Here is a 23,667-nt window from a genome sequence, read left to right on the forward strand (position 1 = left end):
CCCATGAGAGACCTGCATAAACGTGTCTCTCACAAGGCGGCAGATCAGCGATGATGGAGAATTCCCACAGAGACCATCAGAATGCCATCAGCTCAAGCCTGAGATGCTGCAGATGTGGTGCCTATGTTTGCAAGGCCAAACACATTTGATGCCCACCCTGACCTGAGTGTCATGCCACTCATGTGTATGAATTCACATGCACACACACGACTGCATGTTGAGTTTGGTCTTTGGTTTTTAATTTATTTTTTACATGTTCATTCATTGTCTGTAACTGCTTGTTGAGTTCAGGGTTGCGGTGGGTCCAGAGCCAACCCAGAATCATTGGGCACAACCCTGGAGCTGTGACAGAGACACTACCTGCTGCAGCACTGCCCACATTACATGTTGATTTTATAATACATTTTCACCTCAGTTATTTCATGTCTAATTCTATAAATTCATATTAAACACTACTTTGAGACACTGTTCACATCTCAGCTAAAACAATGTTGAATAAAAATTTGTTGAAAAATGTTTTTTGTGCCAAAACAGACTGGTCAATTTTGACTCTGAACACTAAAGTTTGTCCACAATTTGTGCTCTCCAGAAACATAGCTTCCATTTTGTATTTTGTTTTGACTAATGTGTGCTGACTGCAGTGCATTTTCAGATTTTCAGTACATTGTTTCTTTCCCTTTCACTTCCTCTTGTGCCCTGCTGAGCGGATGCAGCTCAGAATTGTTGTTAAACTGAGCTGTACTGGTGTTGGAGGCAGGTATGTACATGTTTTATTCTCTTCACTATCAGCAACAGTTCATTAGGTAGATTTTATATCCCTGTTGTTGTAGCTAATCATAGTTTAAATGCAATAGTTCTGTGTATTCTGGGCAAACAATATGTTCAGCTGAACTTATACTAATGATTCTCCCTGTGGTACTTTATACTGGTCTGTATTAGCTCTATACTCTAACATAGAGGGAGCCCATAAAGCAGAGTTATCTTTCAAACATTTCCCTTCAATTATTATTGAAGCGCTGTCTTATTTTGTCTTCTCTTATCCTACTTTATTTTCTGTTTATTCCATCATGTATACCATCAAATTAAAGTAAATTTAGTATGTAAGAATCTGTAAAACACTCAGGCCAATTCCCCCTTATTTCTCCAAGGTTTTATTGTATATTATTAACTGGCAACAAAAATCAAAAGCAGCACATGACGAGATGTCAATCCTCTTTCACGCTCCTGCTCTGAGGGGCTTTCTCACCTCATACAGGATTTCATCAACCCCCAAAGTCATCCCAATATGACTCATCTTCACCTGCATAAATCTAAGGAACCTTCTTCCCAGGTTTTTCAATGTTTCCACATTGACAGTATTTCTTCTTTTGAAAGAGTATTTTTTTTTTCAGTTAGGTACTAGCACCTGCCTTTGCTAATTTATACGCTTTCCTTCTTTTTCTCCTTTTAGGATGTTTAGACTTTGTTCTTCCTAGCTTCCTAATAGAATGTGGTATTATATTTATTATAATGTAGAGTGATATTAGAGTCAGGTATGTGCTGAACTGAGCGTCTGATTCATGAATGTGTTACTGTAGAAGAAATAGAGGCGATCAGAGACCTTTGCACTGTGTTTATCAAACCTGATACCTTTGATCTTCACACTAGACTGTCCACTGCTCTGAGGGGAAAACCACAGTGAACGAGAGATTAACATCAAATTTAATAAAAGAAAGTGGCAGAGAAGATGAAGATGAAGATGAGCTGTGTGTGTTGGGCCCTGGGGCTGCTTCTGCTCGTAGCCACCTCCGCAGATGCTCAGGGTGAGTTTATAACATCCACTGCTTTTAAATAATGCCAATAACTGATGTAAATGTGTTGGCCTTTGTTATGAACAGAGTAGTATTTTACACAGAATGAGGGTTTTTATAAGATGGTTTAATATTGATTTAACCCTAAAAACTCTCTACTCAATATCATGCTTTTTTAACCAGGATTGAGATTTTTTGTTACAGAGATAAAACATTTTAGTTTTTGCAGTAAATAAAAACATGAACAAAAATATTTTCTGCTCCTCTTCCACAGGAGTAGGTACTGCTCATCCTGGTCTCTGCTGTTTCAACTTTGTTTCTATAAAAATTCCAGCCAGCAAAATAATAAAGGTTGAAAAGTTAGATGGAAAATGCCCAAAGCCAGGTTATGTGTGAGTATCTATGTCACACCCACACACCAATTAGCATTAAAATTATCTACTTAATAATATGTGGGCCCCAATGGTGCTGCCAAAACAGCTGATCAGACTCCAGGAGACCTCTGAAGGTGAAGCTATCTGGCCCAATAAACAGTTCAAACTCTTTTTCATGTTGTCCATATCCATTCCTAGACAGTGTTTGTAGTGTGGCAGGGAACTTTGTCCTGACTGCCATGAAGATGTGTACTCTGTCTATAACAGTGGTTAGGTAGGTGGTACAAATCAACGTAATATTAACATGATCGCCAGGACCCGATGTTTCCCAGCAGCTAACAAGATTTTTACCTGACTCCACTCCTCTTTGTCTCCAGGTCCTTGCCATCACTCTGGTCTTTACTTACCTCCGCAGATTCTTTATGGGACTCTAGTGGGCGATCTTAGAATTTTAATATTGTTTCGTATAAATAATTTCTTGACCGCTCATGTTGTATTTTTCTAATCATTGTCCTGTTGGAAAGTTCAGTCCTGCCTTCTCTTCCTTATAATGCCATTTATACATGTTGACTGGCCCATTTGCTGTAAAAAAAAAAAATCCTGAAACATTAAGTCCTTGTAATGGTCCAGCTATATAAACCCAAAAGCAAATAGATAACTAAAATACATATTGGGGCTTAACCAGGTTTGATGTGGTGAGATGTAATATTTTCACCAAGAGCTATCAGGAAGTGAAAGTGCTTGTGACTATCAGGGAACCAAAAGAGGAAGATAACACATGTAAATGTTTTTTTTTTTTTTTTTTTTTTAATATTTAAAGAGGAAAAAGGGGGGAACAGTGGGATATAGAATCCCAACAGGGCAGTGTTCTCCAGACAACTGGAGAACAGAGAAAAGACATATCGTGGGAGATTAAACCCAAAGTTTAAACAGCACAAAAGTAAGCAAGCACTTGTTTTGAAGACGGAAATACCAATTATCAGCCAGGTCTGGCTTTTACGAGCTCAAGACTTTTCACTGAAGTCACAGACTGAAGTTTTAATAAAGGGTAAGCCTCAGCTGTTGTCAATTGCGCTGATTAACACGGGTCCTGAGGCGTGGTCGCCCCCCTGTTGGTGGGAGGACCCTTATAGTTCTTACCACCATAATGGACTTTTTTATGCTGGTGTGGACATTAAGCAACACATCCACCAGAGGGCAGTTCATAGTCAAAAAAGTTTCTGATAACTAGTGATGTTCAAAACCACCGATTTCCTTTCCGATTCGATACTGGGTAAAATTCATGCTGTTGGTTAGGTAGGTGGTACATGTCAATGTAATATTCACATGATAGCCAGGACCTGATGTTTCACAGCAGCTAACAAGACTTTTACCTGACTTCACTGGGATTTTACTCCTCTTTTTGACTCTTTTTGTCTCCAGGGCCTTGCCATCACTCTGGTCTTTGTTTACCTCCCCAGATTCTTTATGGGATTTATGGGACTCTGGTGGGCGACTTTGGAATTTTAATATTCCATCCATCCATTATCTGTAACCGCTTATCCAATTTAGGGTCGCGGGGGGTCCAGAGCCTACCTGGAATCATCGGGCGCAAGGCAGGAATACACCCTGGAGGGGGCACCAGTCCTTCACAGGGCAACACGGACACACACACATTCACTCACACACTCACACCTACGAACACTTTTGAGTCGCCAATCCACCTGCAACGTGTGTTTTTGGACTGTGGGAGGAAACTGGAGCACCCGGAGGAAACCCACGCGGACACGGGGAGAACAAACCAACTCCTCACAGACAGTCACCCGGAGCGGGAATCGAACCCACAACCTCCAGGCCCCTGGATCTGTGTGTCTGCGACACTACCTGCTGAATTTTAATATTGTTTTCTGTAAATCATTTCTTGACCACTCCTGTTGTATGTTTCTAATCATTGTCCTGCTGGAAAGTTCAGTCCTGCCTTCAAGGTCTCTTCCTTATAATGCCATTTATATTGATTACCATTTATATATGTTGCCTGGCCCATTTGCTGGAAAATAAATCCCTGAAATATTAAGTTCTTACGACAACAATGGACTTTATGTTAGTGTGGCTGGTGTGGATATTAAGCAACACATCCACCAGAGAGCCATCAAACGTTTCTGATAACTAGTGATGTTCAAAACCACCAATTTCTCTTCAATCCCATATGGACTTAAATTCAAGCTGGTATCGGCGATACTAATCCGATGCCAATACTTTGTGAAAATGCTCCTGATGTGTCTGGTAAATCTAAAAAAGTAATGTATTTCAAATCATAGCTTCATAAAGAATACAATTTATTTATTTTAATCTTTGAAGTATATTGAGGTAGTGGCTCAGAGTGTTGCTGCTTTTGGGGAATCATCTTCAAACAATATAAAATCACAAGGTAAAACAAATGATGGGGCTATTCTGCACCGAATGCTTAGTCTTATTTAGATTCAACTATGTATATAGTCTCTCCAAATATCCTACAGTGAGGGGATACAAACACTTGCTGTTTTATAATACTGGATGAATCAAATTGAAATTTCCAGTAAAATATTTGATTAAATAAATAAATGACACAATAATTTCACAGGTTTGTCAATACCTTCATTTTAAAATATTCATTTAACAGTTAAAGCAAATTAGACTGATTGTAAATAATAATAGATATATTTTATAGATACAATTTTATTTTTTATCCATCTATTCTAGTATATATTTTCCAAAGTCCTCCATTTGCAATTTTTGCACTTTCTCTGTTTAATTGAATGACACCTAGTCAATTTAATCAATTTAAATGATCAATACTTTAGGAAAACTTACCTGAATAAATGCCTCGTATGTCTGTGTTGTGGTTTAACCTGAAGTGTTTTTACAAGCTTTGTTGTGTTGCCACAAAATCAAAAACCACGTCTTGGCTGTTTGTGGAGCTGAATACAGTGGTGTTAATGGTGGGGATGTGTGAGGCTATTAAAAACTTGTGGACAGAGAATTATCTTCACTTATGTGGGTCTGTATGCCAGTGGTCATTTCGCATGTATTTTGTGCTACACCTCCCTTGTGGTCTCCAGCTGTACTGCATCCATAAGCCTGGAGAAAATATTCACAAAAATGGATGAAATCAACCTGGAGTATGGCCAGAAGACATAAATGATCCTTTAGTCTGTAACCTAACCCAGCTGTGTGCAGTGTCCACTTGAGTGTTGGTCAGATTAATGGCTTGTGATAGAAAGATTCTTCACTTTTGGTTTGGTTTCAAAAAACACTCTTTGAGATGTTTAACCATCATCCTGTGTTAGCTTTCTGTTACCATCTCTTATGTTAATGGGTCACTTTTGACCCAAACCATTAATAAAATCAATTAAGTATCAATCAATTTGTTTCTTACCTCTTGTTGAGCTTGTTAGGCTTCCTTATCCATGATTGGACTGGTTTTAATTTTTCATTGTTGCATACTGTAAACTGGTGATGTACACTCTACAAAACACAAACTCTAAACTGACTTTGCCTTACATGTCTGGACATGTCTGTCTTTCCTTGTTTTGTGAAACATAAGATAGAAACAAAAGATAGAGGCCCCTAACTGAAGCTCAAGTGGTTTTAGGAAGTGCTGGCTTTTGGTGTATTGTGTGATTCCAGATTTGGCACTTGATTTGGTTTTCTGATTTAAAATTATGCCTGGGTCAAAATTGACCTTAACAACAAAAAAGCCAAGAGCAATTTTAACAAGAGCATTTTATAATTTAGTAAAAAAAAAAATAATTATTTAGTTTAAATAAAAGTTCCTGACAAAGTCAAAGTCTTGCTGCAATAAACAAATTTATGGAGTACTTATGCATTTAAAACATAAAAATGGGTCAGTCAAGACCCTAAAACAAGAGGAAGGTTAACAATCTGTAATGTCTTGTATACTGGTTATGCTTTAAACTGCTAAAACTTAATTTCTATGTGAGCAGCCACAGTTCATGACTGGTGGTCATGTCTAAGCTCATGTGTTTAAGTCTTTCCAGTTGACTTCTAAAGGATTAGAGCTCTACTGCATCAATTGCACTCAATTTAATGTTCATTGTTGGTCTGATTAGCTCCAGAATACAGAGGAAATTACCAGAACCTTTTGCAATGGTATAAAAGAGCTCCAAATTGGCCCAATATCATGTGTGTGCTGAAATATATATGTCCCACACAACACTCGCCAGTGCTGTAACAGGGTAAGTGTCAAAACTGAGACAGATTTGGTCCGAATGTGTCTGCTCTCTGGGTTATGATTAGCTACTGTACATCAGCAGATGAAATGAGGTCCGCTCTAATCCTCACTGTGTTCTGTGTCTTACAGGATCACAACAGAGGCTGGGAAAAAGATCTGCTTTAAAAACTTCCCCAGTTAATTTTGACAGACTACATTTAAAAGCAGCAGACTCCACTCCACAGCTCTTTGTGCCCTATACGCTTTAACTGATTAATGCCAATCAATACCCCACTTCATTTCTGTACTGTCAGTCATTGTTTTATGCTTTAATGATATTTTATGTTCCTTCATATAGCACACGAGTGTTAATAACCCATCATTTTGGTTCAGTTTTATTAACACTTGTTTAATGCTGAAGATTCAAATAAAGAAGTGCATGGAATAAAAATGTGCAATGAATTTTTTATATTTTCAGAGTATTGAAATACACAGATATAACAGAGCAGAATTGCACATGATGAGTTTACGCATTCAGTATCACAACAGCAATGAGCAAATGCAAATGTGCAGTTGTACAACATACAATGAAATGTGTCTTCTGCATTTAGAGGAACACAGTGTAAAAATGGATTTTGTCCCCTGAACTCTCCCTACATGCTGTTGGGTATAATTCCTGATTACAATACTGTTGTGAAATCAAGTCTCACACCCAGCTCTCTCTCTCTCTCTCTCTCTCTCTCTCTCTCTCTCTCTCACACACACACACACACACACACACACAGCTCTTCACACACTCCCCTAACATCACTCTTTAATCTCACCTCTAAGTTTGTGTCAGACAGATATGACCAGCTCTAGGACATCATCTGTCTTACAACAGGTAAGTCTATTTCACATCCTGTCTTTGTTATGCATTACAACATTGTCCATGTAAGGTTGTAAAAAGGGATGTTTAGGGGTGTCTCTGTGTTCTCAATTCAGACACAGTCTGGACATAGACCTAGACACAGGCTGCACACAGTCTCAGACTTTGCATGCTTGAAAGGACTGAAATCTGGGGGAAAAAAAAGGTCCGATCAACACTTCAAGTTCTTTTTCATGTTCCTCAAACCATTCCTGAACAGTGTTTGCAGTTGTTGTCATGAAGATGTGTACTCTGTGTATAACAGTGTTGACGTAGGTGTGGTATGTCAGAGTAATATTCACATCAATGCCAGGACCCAAGGTTTCCCAGCAGCTAACAAAATTTTTGCCTGACCTCACTGGTATTTGGAAGCTCCTCTTTGTGACAGTCACCAGGGCTTTCTGGCCATCACTCTGGTTTATTTCCCTCCTCAGATTCATTATGGGATTCAGAGCTGGACTTTGGCTAGGCCACTCCTAAATTTTAATATTGTTTTCTATCAACTATGTCTTGCTTATGTTTTATTTCTCTGATCATTGTCATATTGGAAAGTTCACTCCTGCCTGGAGCCAGTTATCTCTGCAGATTGATGTTTTCAGGGTCTCAATGAAGTCCTCCTTTCTTATGATGCCATTTATATTGATTGCCTTTTATATAGGTTGTCTGGCCCATTTGCTGGAAAAAATATCCCTGAAACATTATATTCTTACCAATACAATGGACCGTGGGATGGTGTTCTTATTCTTACTTTCAACAAACAAAAGTCACTTCAATGTTTCCAAATATTTTTGTCTCATTTCACCACAGAATTGATGGCCAAATGCTTTCACACTTCTATTTTGAGAAAAGGTCTTCCTTAGGGCTCACTCATTTATACTCCTTTTATGTACACAAATGAATATGTCAGTTTCAAATACTGTAATCATCACTGCCCACATACCTTTATGTATTCTTTAGGTTTGGGTGGATGTTAAGCAACACATCCACTAGAGAGCAATTCATAGTCAAAATCTCTGACAATAACATGGAAATGGTGGAGGAGATGGTGATAAAATAAAATTTCAAAAAAAGCATTGTAAAAGGTGGTTGTCTGTGACACATGGACTTTGAATTATTTTCACTCATTCAGCTCTGTATTGCAGTGGTTGGCTACACTGTCCCTGAGGTCTCCATCGGTACTGCATTCATAAGCCTTAAGAGGACGTTCACAAACATTTACATCAACCTGGAGTATGGCCAGAAGACTACATAAATAAGTCTTTAACCTGTGTCCATGTAAAGCAGCTGTGTACAGTGTCCTCTTGAGTGATAAATTGCTCAGATTCATCAGGATGGCCTTGCTTGAGATTGTTAGATTCTTCTTGACCTCTCACACTGTTGTTTCTGCCAGTGCAGGGGTCACTTTTGGCTTCAGAACACGCTCTTTAAGATGTTTCACAGTGTGTAATGTCTTCTATCTAGATTATGCTTTACACTGCTAATGACTTCCTGGACTGTCATTACTATGTGAGTGACAACAGTGCATTACTGATGGTTGTCTCTAAGCTCATGTGTTGAAGCTTTTATTTCCAGTTGACTCATAGAGGATTAGAGATCTACTGCATCAACTGCACTCAATTTAATGTTCATTGTTTGTCTGATTAGCTTCAGAATATAGAGTAAATTACCAGGACTATTTGGAATGGTACAAAAGCATTTTTTCAAAGCGCTCCACTTTATATCGCCCAAATGTCAGTTGTGTGCTCAAATATATCTGTTCCAGAATGCCATAACTGGGTAAGTGTCAAAAGTGAGACAGATTTGGTCCAAATGCGTTTGCTATCTGGGTTGTGATTAGCTACTGTACATCAGCAGATGAAATGATACTTATTGTGTTCTCTGTGTCTTTCAGGGTCACAGGACTGTCTGGGAAAAAAGATCTGCCTTAAAGAAATCCCCAGTTAATTTCTGACAGACTAGATTTCAGTGCAGCAGGCTCCACGTAACCCAAATACAGCTAACTGTGCATTCTACGCGTTAACTGATCAACATCCATAAATATTCTACATCATTTCTCTACTGTCAGCAATTGTTTAATGTTTAAATGGTTTTATGTTCCTTCATTTAATAGATGATTGTTCTATATCCTTTGTTTTGGCTCAGTTTAATTAATTTTGGTTTAAGAATCAAATAAAGAAAATAAAGATTCAAATAAAGCAGTGCATGGCATAAAAATGTGCAAGTGACTTTTTTATATTTCCACAATATTGAAATACACAGATGATTAATATGGAGCAGTTTACACATCAAGTATTGAACAGCAGTACAACAATGTACAATTAAATGTGACTTCTGCATTCAACCAGTCTGTGGCAGTGAAAACACACACACACACACACACCCTCAATAATGCACTAGGGGCTGTGAAAACACACCCAGTTGTGGGTTCAATGTCTTGCTAAAGGACACTTCAGTTGTGGACTGAGGGAGGAGGACAGTGCTGTTCATTCATTCCCACAGATCCCAATTGTCTTGCCCATTCTGGCGATTGAACCAATGACCTTTCAGTCCTAAGACTTCTTCTCTGACCTTTAAGCCATGGCTGCCCCCAGTGATGAGGGTGATATGTGTCATACTGCAGTAATCAGCACATATTTAACAGTAATAATATACCGTTAGGAAGATAGAACAGTTCTAATTAAAAACTTAAAAGAATTAAGTAAGCAAGTGCTGAATTGAAGAACCTAGACATGTCAGATGAACATTCACCTCAAAATCACTCCTGTTTCTCTGCTTGGACAGGATTGAGAGACCTTAAATTACATTTACACAGGTTAGAAAGGCTTGGATGTGCAGTGTGAAGACTGCTGTAAATTATATTTTCTTCAGTTGGATTAAACCACTCCTCATAACATCTGTACATACAAATCATAACACCCTTCACTCCCTAAACTCACCTCTAAGTTTAGTGGGTCAGAGAGATATGGTCAACTCTAGGACATCTTATGTCTCACAACAGGTGAATCTATTTCAGATTCTGTGTTTATGTTTTAAGACAGTGTCCTCAGTTGTGTCTCTCAGTCCTCAATTCAGACACAGGCTGGACTCAGACCTTTGGGACCTTCTAAACCTCATCCTGGAACCTGAGTACTCACTAAAGAAGTCCATTACATCCACACTGGTCTCCTCTCTTCATTTTGACACCACCAGAAGAAGAAGTTACTGTGTCACATGTTTTCTGTAACAGTCTAATGGCTCATAACACTGTGTTTATCAGATACCTCAGATTTGCTAGACATGCTATCATGGATCATCTTCACACTACAGCTCCAGATCTGTGCTCTGAGAGGAAGTGGTGAACAGGGGGAGGGCTTCTGAGGATGAGCAACTTGTCCTTAAAAAGAATTAAATCAAAATGAATGCTAGAGAGAGATTCAGTGATTGAAGACATGCAGAACATCTAGAAATAGACTGAAAATTTAATAATAATATAAGAACAGTCTAATAATTAAAAAAAATATTTTCTTCAAATGACTTCATGGACCTTCTTTACCGTGTGAGCAACCACGGTGCAAGACTGAGGGTCATGTCTAAGCTCATGTGTTGAAGCTTTTATTTCCAGTTGACTCCAAAAGGATTAGAGCTCTACTGCATCAGCTGTACTCAATTTAATGTTCATAGTTTGTCTGATTAGCTCCAGAATATAGAGGAAATTACAAGAACCTTTTACAATGGTATAAAAGCTTTTTATCAAAGAGCTCCAAATTGGCCATATGTCAGTTGTGTGCTGAAATATATCTCTCCCACACAACACTCGCCAGTGCCGTAACAGGATAAGTGTCAGAACTGAGACAGATTTGGTCCGAATGTGTCTGCTGTCTGGGATATGATTAGCTACTGTACATCAGCAGATGAAATGAGGTCCGCTCTAATCCTCACTGTGTTCTCTGTGTCTTTCAGGGTCACAACAGGCACTGGGAAAAAGATCTGCTTTGAAACATTTCTCATTTTTCATTTTGACAAACCACATTTCAAAGCAGCAGACTCCACAGCTCACTGTGCAATGAGATTAAAGGTGATTTGCCTGACATAAGATATTTTTGCAGTGTAGGGTTATTATAAAATGCATTACTGTAGTATTTGGATGCTGAGTGTGAAAGTGATAGTGATACAGAGGGAGTCTGATAACAACGTGCACGTACAGTCAGAACCACAGACGCAGTCAAACTCAAGTCAAAGTGTCAAAGCAGGATGCATTTTGACCACAACTTTTATATACGTTGACTTTGGGACTGTCACATGCTCTTCAATACTGCAGTAGGGTTCTCTGGTAACAAATAGATTTAACCCTTTTATATCATTTAATCATCTGCTGTATACAGAACTGAACTTTTCTGGATTTTGCACCACTAACACCCAGATCCTTACAGTGCATTAAATGGAAGATGATGATGCGCCTACACTCCCTGCCCACACTCATCATTATCACCACTGTGTTGGAAAAGGCCATTGTTCCCACAGATCTTCCACACCTCACCACTGCCTTTACCTATACCTAAAAAGTGAATCTAAGCAGGGTAGTGTTTATTTATGTTGTACCACCGTTACTGTACCACCTTATTCATTGCATTTATTCCCAAGTGTTTACAATTTTATTACTGTCACGCTTAAAGGAACATTAGGTAAAGTTTGGGTTTCTTGCTCCTGAGGCTTCTACCAGTGTAATTCATTTTTACAGCACTGAAATCCAAAAGTTACATAATACAGTTTCAGCAGTGCTGAGCCCAGAGTAGCAAGGACAGATGTTCTGTTCTCCCTGTTACAGCTCAGTGGGGCATTGATTTAAAGCTGTAATTTCACTGTCAAAATATGACAAAGGGTTCCTTTAAAATAAACATGTTAATATAAATGTGTAGCTGTTTCTCTTCAAAGATTCACAAGAAGTTGGCACCATGTCTTTTCTGAATTCTTGGGAACCAATTCTTGGCTTAAATATTGAAGTTTTTTTATTATATATGAGAGATAAAAAAAGATTTCTGGACAAAAGTTGTTAGTGCTCAGTGAAACTGAAGGTGGTTCTTTTTACAATTAGGAGTTTGAGTTGGCCTCAAAACTCAAAAATCATGTGCAGTGAGTTTGTTTTAAATCTTTACAGCGAGTAAAGCTCTACCCACTAAACAGCTGCACGTGATTCAGGCAAAAATGTGCTGAAATGTGTGTTTCATTAATGCGTTACTGTAAAAACATTAGGTGGTTAGGGGACCTCAGCACTGCATTTATCAGATATATCAGACATATTATCTTTGGTGATCTTCACTTCAGAGTTTGTGCTCTGCTCCGAGAGGAAGATGTGGTCAACTCAGGAAGAGGAGGCTCAGAGCCACTTGCCTTTAAATAGGTGAGAGCCAGTGAGACGTCTGGACCCCTGCAGAGAACATGAAGATGAAGTTGAGCTGTGTGTGTTGGGCCCTGGGGCTGTTCCTGCTCATAGCCGTCTCCTCAGATGCTTCACGTGAGTTTACAATATGTTCTGTCTTTCTGAATTTGTTATATATTAATGACATTAGTTCAGGGGTAATATTATTGCATTAGTCCCTTATGGATGTAGCAGTGTGTTTCTACCCAGAATGCACTTACAGCCGTTTCATAATGGATAAACAGGTGAACTTACAAGATTACTTAAGATTGATTTAATCCTAAACACTGGTTTTAATACTTCAGATTAGGCTTGTTTTTAGGAGATTAGGAATGAAAACATTCTAGATTTTACAGTAAATAAAACATAAACCAAAATATGTTTTCTGTTTCTCTGCAACAGCTCATGGTACTGGTCATCCTGATCTCTGCTGTTTCGAATTTGTCACACTGAACAATGAAGTCAAGGAAATAAAAGACATTTCAAAATTAGATGGGAGATGCCCAAAGACAGGCTATGTGTGAGTATCGTCCCTACGCACACACACACACACACACACACATATTAAATTAATATTAGACCACTTCTATTGGTCCATTCCGTGTGCCATTTTAACAGACTGTAAAACAAAATTCAGGTAATTAACAAAAATGCACATGGATCTGCTCTGACATTGTCACATCTCACAGCCTGACCCTGAGTGTCTTTATACACCACATGCTCGACATTGATGTTGATGAACATAATGCTCCTAATGACGATATAAACTGTATTTGCCTGTGTCTACAGTGAGAGTCTGAATTCACCAACTGGAAGAGAGTCTGTAAACTGGACAGTGTTTATGATTAACTACTGTACATCAGCAGATGGAATGAGGTCCGCTCTAATCCTCACTGTGTTCTCTGTGTCTTTCAGGGTTACAGTGGAGACTGGGGAAAGGTTCTGCTCTAAAGAAATCCCCAGTTAATTTCAGTGCAGCAGACTCAACCCAAGTACACCACGCTGTGCCTTATACGCTTTAACTGATCAATGTCAGTCTATATCCAGCCTCATTCCTGTATTGCGTCAGTCATTGTTTAACGCTTCGCTGATCCATCATTTGCCACATGACTGTTATTACTCTGTCAGTTTATTTCATTTTTTTTATCAAAACTTTTTTCATGTTAAAGATTGAAATAAAGAAGTGCATGTCATAAAACTGTGTAAGTGAATTATTTATATTGTCACAGTATTGAAATACACAGATATAACAGAGCAAAGTTACACATGATGATTATGGAGTGTGGATGATGCATGTCAATGAAGTAACAATTATGGGTTTAATATTAATTACATACAATTATGTAGACAGATGAGTATAATAAAACTGTAATAAAATGAACCCATAAAAAGACCTCCACAATCTTTAAAAAGATTGACGCAACATTTAAGATGACATAGATAGATAAATATATAATAGTCATGTACCGTAATAGAGGTTGAACAACATGCACGCACAGGGAGAACCACAAAAAAAGGGTGTATTGTTGAGATAAAGCTGTTTGAAATTTGTTCTGAAGATTGAAGTAAAACTAAGCATGGCATAACATTTTGTAGATTAATTATTTATATTGCCACATGATTGTGACACAAGGATATATCAGAGCAGCAAAGTAAATGCTGATTATAGTGCAGTTTACTGATGCAGAACCACAACAGCTTTGTGCAGAAATGAGGAAGACACATCATACCGAAAGCCTTACACAACTTTTAAGATGCTGTATTATGTCTTCGGTTAATGTGTCATCAATTTGGTTGTCAGTGCTTAAGGCTGTACACTGCCAACTATTACTTTAAGTGAGTATATCTTAAATCTAGTCCATATATCTAATATTTCTGATTAGGAGATGATCAGTTAGAACAATATGAGTTTATTCAGCTAATTTTGTCTCTGGAAATTCATTAATTTCACAGAGAGATAGTTGTGCTTGTTGGAGGCATTGTGGTCTGATAAAGAAATTTCAGTTTCTACAGATTTGTGGACTTAAAACAAGCAGAACATCGTTAATAATCTTATTTGTAAGATTATCTCACAATGTAACGTATAGAATACATGCTTTAATAATGTGGTTAAGGTGGTTTCATTGGTCCAGTTGGTAGCATGAGTGCTTTTTGGAAGTTGCAGGAAATGGTTGGAAATGGCAATAGAATAAAAGCATGGTTTTGGATTGGTTTCACCGTGATTGTATTTTTTTAGACAGAATATTTGTGGTTGTTGTTGATGTTTTTGGATGGTGAACACACATGGGTAGAAATTTTGTACACATTTCCCTTAGTTTGGATGTTTTGAAATTTACTGTATTACTGTAAAAATATCACTGCATGTGAATTAGAAACAATATATTTTTAAGAGGCACTACTAACTTTCTAAATCAACACAGACATCTGGTCTCATCAACTAAGACTGAAACAGCAAGGCTGACTGAGTGGATGTTTGAGATAAGTAGTATGACTGAGTGGATGTTTGAGATAAGTAGTATGACTAGCACAAAGTGAGCAGCAAACACTAGTAGTTGTGTCTAACAGAGAGAGGCACAGTGTTTAAGAACTGCATTGCAGCGCTGAGAATGATTCACCAACCAACTCATACCTGTGTGTATTGAATGAATATAAAAGATAAATAATTACAGTACTTTCCATGAATAATGTATTACACAATATCACCAGTATTACAATAATACAAAATATACACATACAATGTAATTGCACTAATGTTTCAGACCTCAGCAGCAAAGTGTAACTGCACAAATCTAAGTCCATAGCACTGAGATGAAACAATCCTGGAGCAGTTTAAAGCTAGAGTAGGTGGGTTTTTTTAGAAACCAGTAGCTTTTGAAAAAATACAACCACTCCTCCTACATTCACCCCCCACTCCCCCACCCCACCACCCTTCGAAAGCCAATCCCCAAACCACGGGAACACACTGTGTTTGCACTGCTCAGCAGCATCTCAAAAATCTCCCTCCACCCTATATAGATCATAACAGTTTCTACACTGTGTGTGCATTTTATGTTGGAAACGTTTTACATTGGGCTTTAAGTTCATGTATCCCTGTCTAAGGTTTAATACACTGTCTGGGTGAAGTAGTATTTATGTGCTGTGGGACTGATTTTATTTCCTTGGTATAATTTTATTATTTCACTTTCTGCTAAGTCATTGCATACTGGTTTCCCCACACCACGGTTTTTTTTGTTTAAAAACCAAAGCACCAAATAGACTTTTGAGAGAGTCATATTCCAGGCTTGACTTGGGTTACAAATATTGATATGGCCAATATTTGTTCTACAACACCCCTGACATCTATTCCAAATGTGGACTTGTGGCTGAGTTGAGACAAGCAGACACCCCCACAAATCTGTTATTGAACGCCAAATGTGTGCCATGAGAAAACTGCAAATGTGCCACATTTGGGTCAAGAATTCATTTCTATTTAGGCAGGATTGGGTCACTCTTCAAGTGCAAGTCATCGCACATGTGTGCAGCACATGTGCACGGGTACAGGGTGAGCAGAATGACTCAGAGGATGATAAAACCTTTTCTAGAAAGGCAGTCCTTTTTCTGACTGATCACCATCTGTGATAAGACCCAGTACAGTGGTATCATCAGCAAAGAAATATAAAATAAAGATGTAATTTGCAATTGATTTTGAAGCCTGGTCTGGTGACACAGTCATATGTGTCCTATGGAGTTCAGGACGAGACTGAGCACAAACCCATGTGGAGCTCCTGTTCTCAGAGTCAGTGAAGAATAGGTGTGGTCACTGTTCTCAGCTGGATGATGAGTTTGGCTGGAATTGTGGTAATAAATGTTGACAATGGTCAATAGAAAGCAGGTATTTTTCCTATCCAGGTGTGAGAGGGCAGTGTGCATCTTCAGAACAGTAATATAATCTGTATATCTGTGGCTTTAAATTCTACATGTGTTAAATATACAATTAAGCTGTGCTGGAAATCATTGGAAATATATGCTTTGTGTTCCATCCATTATCTGTAACCGCTTATCCAATTTAGGGTTGCGGGGGGTCCAGAGCCTACCTGGAATCATCGGGCGCAAGGCGGGAATACACCCTGGAGGGGACGCCAGTCCTTCACAGGGCAACACAGACACACACACATTCACTCACACCTACGGACACTTTCGAGTCGCCAATCCACCTGCAACGTGTGTTTTTGGACTGTGGGAGGAAACCGGAGCACCCGGAGGAAACCCACGCGGACACGGGGAGAAAACACCAACTCCTCACAGACAGTCACCCGGAGCGGGAATCAAACCCACAACCTCCAGTCCCCTGGAGCTGTGTGACTGCAACACTACCTGCTGCGCCACCGTGCCGCCCTGCTTTGTGTTTCTCTCAGTTAAACACTTCACAAATTCTTGCCTCTACTGCATTTTACAAAATGCCCAACTGTTTGCGAAAAACAAAGTTTGTAAATGAAATATCCTCAGCACTAAATTTATCAGAGATATTTATTATGATATTCAAACTACTTCGTGCTCTTTGCTCTGCTTCGAGACGAAGATGTGGTAAAAATGGAGGCAGAGGCACAGAGCCACACACCTTTAAATAAATATAAGGCTGTGAGAACTTTACATTTCTACAGATAAGATGAAGATGATCTGTGTGTGTTTGGCCCTGGGACTGTTGATGCCCTTAGATCTCTCTTCAGATGCTCAAGGTGAATTTATCAAACAAAAAATTCTGCTGTTTTGTTTTTATTTACTTGGCAATAATTAATCTTGACCTGCTTATGAACATAGTAGTAGGTTTCTACCCAGAAAGCAGTTGGAGGTGTTGCATAATGGATAAACATTTATTCATTGCCAATACCACCCAATATGTTGGACCCCTCAGTCACATCTCCAACATACTTGAAAGAGAATGGTATTTATTTGCATGTCTGCTAGCATTTTGCTTGTTATGGGTGAAGAGAGGATTTTGTGATAAGTTTGGTTTAATACGAAACACTTTATATTCAACACATCATGTCTTTTTTTCAGGAAATGTTTATTTGTTATGAAATCATGATGGTTGTTACAATAATTATAACAGAAACTTAAAAATGCTTTCTGCTCTTCTTTCACAGCACACAGCATTCATCCTGAACAGTACCTTTGTGTGTGAGTGTCAAACTGCTATAGGACACAGCCCCCACAATACTATTTGCTTGATATTTTTGGTAGGTGGACTACTCTCAGTCCAGCTGTGACACTGAGGAACTTCAGCAGCACTGCTGTGTCTGATCCACTTGTACCAGCACAACACACACTAACAGTGTCACTACAGCACTGAAAATAATCCACCACCCTCTTTGTTTCATAGTTTTTATGATTTGTTAATTAACATAGTCCTGTTTTAAGCCTAACTGTGCTATCTGTGTTTTAGAGATACAGAGGCTCAGAAGAAGCTTTGGACTAATGAACATGAGAATAAGAGTTTGATTGTTGGGAAAGATACAGCCGTCACAGATCATGAGTAAGTTGGCCTTACCTATTCCTTCATCATTCACTCATAGTGTAACGCCTGTGTGGGCATCTGTTAGATCACGTTACAAACCACTCCACATTCTCTACAAAGCATGTTGAGCTGCTCAGTGGCATTATGTACCCTGAGAGATATTTGCTTGTGCAAATTTAGCTCACAGCATTCAGACTGGCCCATTATGTCATAGGCGTGAGGAACTCAGCAGTTTGTCCCCAAAAACATGCTGAAATGTGGATTTATTTGATCACAGCACCCGTTTCCACTGTATTTCTGATTATATGAAATGTGGACACAGAGAACATGGCACCGTTCATGCTTCATGTTCAATTTCTTGATGCAGCAGCAAATGACATTGGTTTTACAGAGCACTCCCAATCCCACTTGGCTCTATTTTTCACAGTAGCATGATGATTTCTCATTCATTAGCAAAGGATACTCCTTTCCAAAAGCTGTCTCCAGTTAACCCCTACACCAATGAAAATTTCTCTGAATTACAGTTTTTTCCACTGTATTATGAATGGTAGATCATGAAATACCTCCTTTTTTTAATATTTCTTTTTTTTTCTTTTTTTTTTTAACTGTTTGAAAATTATCTCACAAAATTTGTTCTAAACTGATGAGCCATGCCTCTCCCTGCTGTAAAGAAGAACCTTTGGTGGTTGCTCCATTTATACATTTATATTCTGCTACTGTATTATACAGTCTTGACTGAAATAAACTTAAGGCCTGTCCTGAGCCTAACTGTGCTATCTGTGTTATTAGAGTCACAGAGCATTGGACCAATGAACATGAGAATAAGAGTTTGATCAATGGGACTGAGCCAGCCATCACAGACCGTGAGTAAAATGGGGCCATACTTCTTCTCTCATCATTCCCTCACAGTGAAACACTAGACATTAACCCTTGAACCCCTCCACATTCCCCACAAATGAGCTGAGCTGCTCTGTGGCATTTTATACTCTAAGAGATATTTGCTTTCACACTTCTAGCTCACAGCAGTCGAGATGGTCCTTGTTTTGTCGTTGGCGTGGAGAACTCCGCATTCGTTTTCCCCCAAAAATAAGCTAAAATGTGAATGTTTGTCTTGAATTATGTTCTTTTTTCAAAACTGCTTGACATTTCTCTCAAAAAGTTTGTCCCAAAATGATGAGCCACACCCCCTCTTATTTTGCAAATTAATAATTTGGATTATAGTAACAAAAACATAAAACTGAGTTTGTCTATAACATCATTAGAAATATAGCTTACATCTGTAATAATCCTCATTTTTATTGCATTTTAAAAATATCCTTTTTATTAAAGAAATTTGGTTTTCTGGAAATGTGTGCGGAACATTTACTGCGGCAGTGATGAGACAATTTGATTGAAGGACATTTACATGGTATTGGGATCACACGTGCTGGAGCTGTTTGGATGTCAGTTACTGAATTTTAAGGACAATATGTTTTCACCAACTGTCTGGCAGTACACTGTGTTATCAAAGATTTCAGGTTTGCTAGACATGCTATCATGGATCATCTTCACATTAGAGATCCAGTTCTGTGTTTTGAGAGGAAGTGGTGAACAGGGGGAAGCACTGAGGGCAGAGCGACCTGTTCTTAAAGATGAAGAAATCTTTCAGTGTTTGAGAGAGAGAGAGAAAGAGAGATAGAGATAGAGAGAGAGAGAGAGAGAGAGAGATACTCAGCAGTTTAAAATGCAAAGAAACAGCTTCAGGAGTCTAGAAAAAAGGAAGATGAAGATCTGTTCATAGCAGACACTATTGCGCTTCTATTATAAGACTCACGTAGCAGCACTTACACAGTTTCAGCTTCACTCTGTAGATAATGTATATATAACTTCACCCACAACACCAATTATATATTAACTCTATAGGCCTCTTAATAAGTTAGTTAGTTTTTTTTAAATAAATGTACACATACAAATACGTGAAAAACAGTAACAAAGATAACAAACAGCAATAAAGAAAACATATATTACATTAATAGACATTGCAATCTAAATAAAACAAATACAGATCAAACACTGAATTTCAAAGCATGTAAATTAATAATTAGTTTGTTTGTTTATAGTAATCTCATAGATTTATAGTTCTTACACTTATTAAGCTTTTATTTGTAGCATGAAAATAGGTTTAGTTTTAGTTTTATATATTTCCCCATACTTCCACAAAATTTATTGAAAAATTATTATTACTATGAAAGTTCAGTATATAAAGGGAATTATGTGATATTTAGTGATATTTTTAGAATAATTTTTGGAGATTAATCTATGTCATGAATACTACCTCACTACTCAGTTTTTTTCTAAAGCATTAAGATGTTAATGTACATAGTGCATGTTCTTTTCATGAGGTCTTGCATGTATTGCGTCAGTGTTGTGGATATTATGGTTTGTTTTTCTTCTTTTTTGTGGGAAATTGTGGGATGTTTACTTCTAACAGCAACTTACTGTCAATTACACAGTAAACTATTCATTTTTAAATTGCATTTAAATTTTTAAATATACATTTTAAAAATGGTTTATAAAAGTTTTATTGTCTGCTCTTCCTCTGTTCCAGCCTATGGCCATCAGGATTCCTGCTGTTTCTCTTTCACCACAGTTTCACCCAATGAAAATGGGAGCAGAGATAACTGGATATAAGATTAAAATATAACTGGATATAAAATTTTCATAATTGAAAATGGGCTTATGCCAATCAAAGTTGCATGTTTGTCACACTCACAATTAAATTGGCCATTTAAAATGACTTTTCAGTACTTTTTTATGTACTTTAAAGGGTTTATTTAATAACATATTTTCTCCCTCGTTTAGGTTATTTCAAACACTGGTCTCTGCTTCTCTTATTTCTGTCCATTAGGATTAATACTGTTTACCTGAATATATGGCCTACATTTTTGAAAATTTTATACATTCAGGTTTCTACACACCAAAACCCTTCTTCACCTCCCTCTTTATCATTCTCTCCCAGTTTATTGGGCACACAACAAAGAAAAACATCAACCTCTAGCTTTTATGATTTCCCACACTCTCTTCTCCACACACATAATCTAACAATGTTACGACATGAAACCATACTGAAGTTTGCAGTAAATAAAACATACACTAAAACTGTTTTCTGCTCCTCTTCCACAGCACGTGGTCTTGTTCCTCCTGATTTCTGCTGTTTCAGCTTTGCCTTGATGAAAATTTCACCCAACAAAATAATTAAAGTTGAAAAATTAGATTGGAGATGCCCAAATCCAGGCTACGTGTGAGTGTCTACTTACACACACACACACACACACACACACAAATACACAGAGTTCAATAATACTTAATTTCTACTGGTCCAATAATGTAACATTTTAACACATGGTAAAGAGGAGCATTTTCACATTATGTACAAAAAATGGGCATATAAGATGTTGTTCTGAGAGTTCTACTCCTCAGACCCTGGGAGTCTTTTTATACCCCGTGCTTGACATTGCATCTGCTGATCTTAGGCTCATGTGCAGCTACTCCAGTGTGTCCCATTCTTTAGATGAATGCTTTTCTGTGGAGATGATACAAATTGTATTTGCCTGTGTCTGCAGTGAGTGTCTGAATTCATCAACTGGTAGAGAGTCTGTAAACTGGACTCACAGTGTTAATGATTAGCTCCTGTACATCAGCAGATGAAATGAGGTCCGCTCTAATCTTCAGTGTGTTCTCTGTGTCTTTCAGGGTCACAACGGAGGCTGGGAAAAAGTTCTGCTTTGAAAACTTCCCCAGTTTATTTGAACAAGATACATGTTGCTTCAACAGTCCATCGCTCGAGCGGCCTTAAAGGCTTTAACAGATCAATGGCAATTAAAGTACCGCTTCATTTCTGTATTGTGTCAGTGATTGTTTAATCCTTTATTGATTTTTATGAAATTTCACTCACCACATGATTGTTATTAATCCATCGCTTTGATTCAGTTGAACAACACTTGTTTAATGCTGAAGATTCAAATAAATCAACACATGGTATAAAACTGTGACAGTGAATGATCATTATCTAAGTATTTCAGTACTGTGGTAATATTAGAGTAGAGCTGTAGATTGTGTTTATGGAGCACTTTACACGTCCAGTGTCACAGCAGTGTGCAGAGATGAGGAATGATGAATCATATTGCAGTAACCATCACATATTTAATAGCAATAATATACTGTTAGAATAGCTTAAAGAAAATAAGTAAGTGTTATGTAAAGAAGAACTGAATTAAGGGATGAAAGGGACAAGACGTTAAATAGCAACGAGAACAAGAAATTAACTAATTAGGAAAAACAAGACAGATATGAACAATAATTCTAACACTGAGTAGACAGAGGACTAATCTATAAAATATATAATCTATTAAAAAGGCAAAGAGAACACACATGTAGAACACAGGCCTATGAAATAAACACAAGAAAATGTAGGGAATAACCAAGACACAAACCTGGAGCAGAGTCAGAACATAAACCACAGCACTAACCTTTAACAACGACAGAGATAAAACATCACAAACACCAACCAGAACAACAACTACAGACAAGCAGCAAACAAGCCCCAGACCTAAACCAGAATTGTGAATGACCAACAAACACACACACAGGGAAACGAGAGACACCTGTGAGCTAAGGTCACATGACACAGAAGGGGTCCTTAGCTCCTGAGTGGCTGGACTCTCTTAGTATTGGCCTGACAAACAGGAAAAGATGAATTCAATCCCTGGTGATACCTTAGCCATCCAAATCCAAGAGTCAAGAGGACAAAACTGACCTCTCTGAGGGGGTAAAGATAGATCATTTTCTCAGTGCAGTGTTAATAATACACTTTAAGGATGCTCAAGGACTTTTTACAGTAAAACAACACATTAAAACACGAGAAGAGGTAAAGAGGGAAAATAAGATAAAACAAAATAAGAATAGATGTTGGGCCATTGATACGGATATACCTTAACAAAATGGGAATGGTTGGTGATATTAACTTCCTGTTTGTGGTTGGTGTTAATATCACCAACCATTCCTAACCCACCCTGTAAAATATAGCAGTGAGGAAATAAAAGGAAATAAAAATACAAAGTAAAATAGGTAGAGTATGAAAATAGAGGACAAAACAGAACAATGAAAAAACTACAAATTAGGAAAGCAGTCTGATAAAGAAAATTTAGATTGTGACAGGTAGAGATGAAGATGTAGGGGAAAGTTACGTAACTTTGGGCTTTTACCTGTGTAACCTGGCATCAGATGAGCTTCAGAGACCGGAGTGAATGTGAAGGATGGAAGGGAGGTAAACAGGAGCCAGATCATGTAAAGAGTAGGATTTTATATTTGTTTTTACAGTGTTAGCTTGTGTTTTTGTCTGTCAGAAAGGCCACAATCCAGATGACTGTTCATTCCTATGTTCCTGATCTTGATGATGAGTTTGGATGGAGTGATGGTGATAAATGTTGAGCTGTGGTGGATGAACAGCAGGTGTTTTTTTGTCCAGGTGTGAGAGGGC

General features: G+C 38.0%; 1 protein-coding gene and 1 long non-coding RNA gene across 2 annotated transcripts in view; both read left to right on the top strand.

The window, feature by feature from the left end:
- Window positions 1-22,013, top strand: part of LOC136674125 (C-C motif chemokine 14-like) — a 100,313-nt gene extending 78,300 nt beyond the window's left edge. Inside the window, exon 3 of the mRNA XM_066649996.1 lies at window positions 21,882-22,013. Within this exon, the coding sequence (XP_066506093.1) occupies window positions 21,882-21,984 (103 nt within the window). The 3' untranslated portion in view covers window positions 21,985-22,013. The remainder of the gene's footprint in view (window positions 1-21,881) is intronic.
- On the top strand, window positions 696-6,790 carry LOC136673734 (uncharacterized). Its single transcript, XR_010795957.1, has 4 exons — window positions 696-757; window positions 1,648-1,802; window positions 2,065-2,182; window positions 6,504-6,790. It is a non-coding gene; the product is annotated as an uncharacterized lncRNA (long non-coding RNA).
- Window positions 22,014-23,667: the final 1,654 nt, after the last annotated feature.

This window comes from Hoplias malabaricus, chromosome 17 (assembly GCF_029633855.1).
Source record: "Hoplias malabaricus isolate fHopMal1 chromosome 17, fHopMal1.hap1, whole genome shotgun sequence".
In the NCBI taxonomy this organism is placed as follows: domain Eukaryota; kingdom Metazoa; phylum Chordata; class Actinopteri; order Characiformes; family Erythrinidae; genus Hoplias; species Hoplias malabaricus.